Here is a 759-nt window from a genome sequence, read left to right as displayed (position 1 = left end):
TGTGTGTGTGTGTGTGTGTGTGTGTGTGTGTGTGTGTGTGTGTGTGTATTGATTCTCTTTGTGTGTGTTTGTGCAGATCGCGGTCGATCAGCGGGGCGTCCTCCGGTCTGTCCACCAGTCCTCTCAGCAGTCCCAGGGTAAGTGTCCCGGTCCGTCCTGCGCACCCATTTGGGGGTTTCTTCCCACAATGCACCTCACTGGCTGTTGTTCCTTGCTCGCTCACTGGCAGCTCACGCACACGTCTGTGGACTTCATCGTGAGCCGGTTGGATAGAACAGAGATGTGGTTCTGTTGAGGAAGTCAACATGAGTATTTCTTTAAGGAAGAGTGTTTTTATGTGTTATTACCATGAAGGACACGCGATCAATATAATTCTTGATCCACAAATGGAATGGTTTCTTCCGATGCTACACCTGTAATCCCTGCCGAGGTTTACTCTCAGACCCCTGTTAGCGCTTCAGCTCTGGACCTCACTCAGCTAATAGGTACGGATGGGTAACGTTAGGATTCTATCGATACTAGTACTCTTAACAATACTCTTATCGGTTCTTTTTGATTATTATGTGAAGAAAAAAGACAATTAATTAAGAAAAGAATCCACCTTTCTTTATTATTCTTGTATGTAAAGAAATAGTCGTTATTGAGCAGAAACACAAGAAGTTCTAAAATCTTGAAAATACATCTGCTGGAGTAAAATGTTGTCTTCTCTCTGATCATGATGAGAGTCTCACGCTGTACTGAGCCGGAGACAAAGAGACA

At 44.4% G+C, this 759-nt stretch overlaps 1 protein-coding gene across 1 annotated transcript in view; it reads left to right on the top strand.

Annotated features, from left to right (window-relative positions):
• The window catches only part of LOC116401548 (serine/threonine-protein kinase BRSK2-like), a gene marked incomplete at its 5' end in the record, with an annotated part of 20700 nt that overhangs the window by 7121 nt on the left and 12820 nt on the right, over window positions 1-759 (top strand). Inside the window, one exon of the mRNA XM_031880005.1 lies at window positions 77-137. Within this exon, the coding sequence (XP_031735865.1) occupies window positions 77-137 (61 nt within the window). The remainder of the gene's footprint in view (window positions 1-76; window positions 138-759) is intronic.

Source organism: Anarrhichthys ocellatus, unplaced genomic scaffold (assembly GCF_004355925.1).
Source record: "Anarrhichthys ocellatus isolate YVR2014 unplaced genomic scaffold, GSC_Weel_1.0 scaffold522, whole genome shotgun sequence".
NCBI classification, from domain to species: domain Eukaryota; kingdom Metazoa; phylum Chordata; class Actinopteri; order Perciformes; family Anarhichadidae; genus Anarrhichthys; species Anarrhichthys ocellatus.
This window is presented reverse-complemented; position numbering and strand designations above follow the sequence as displayed.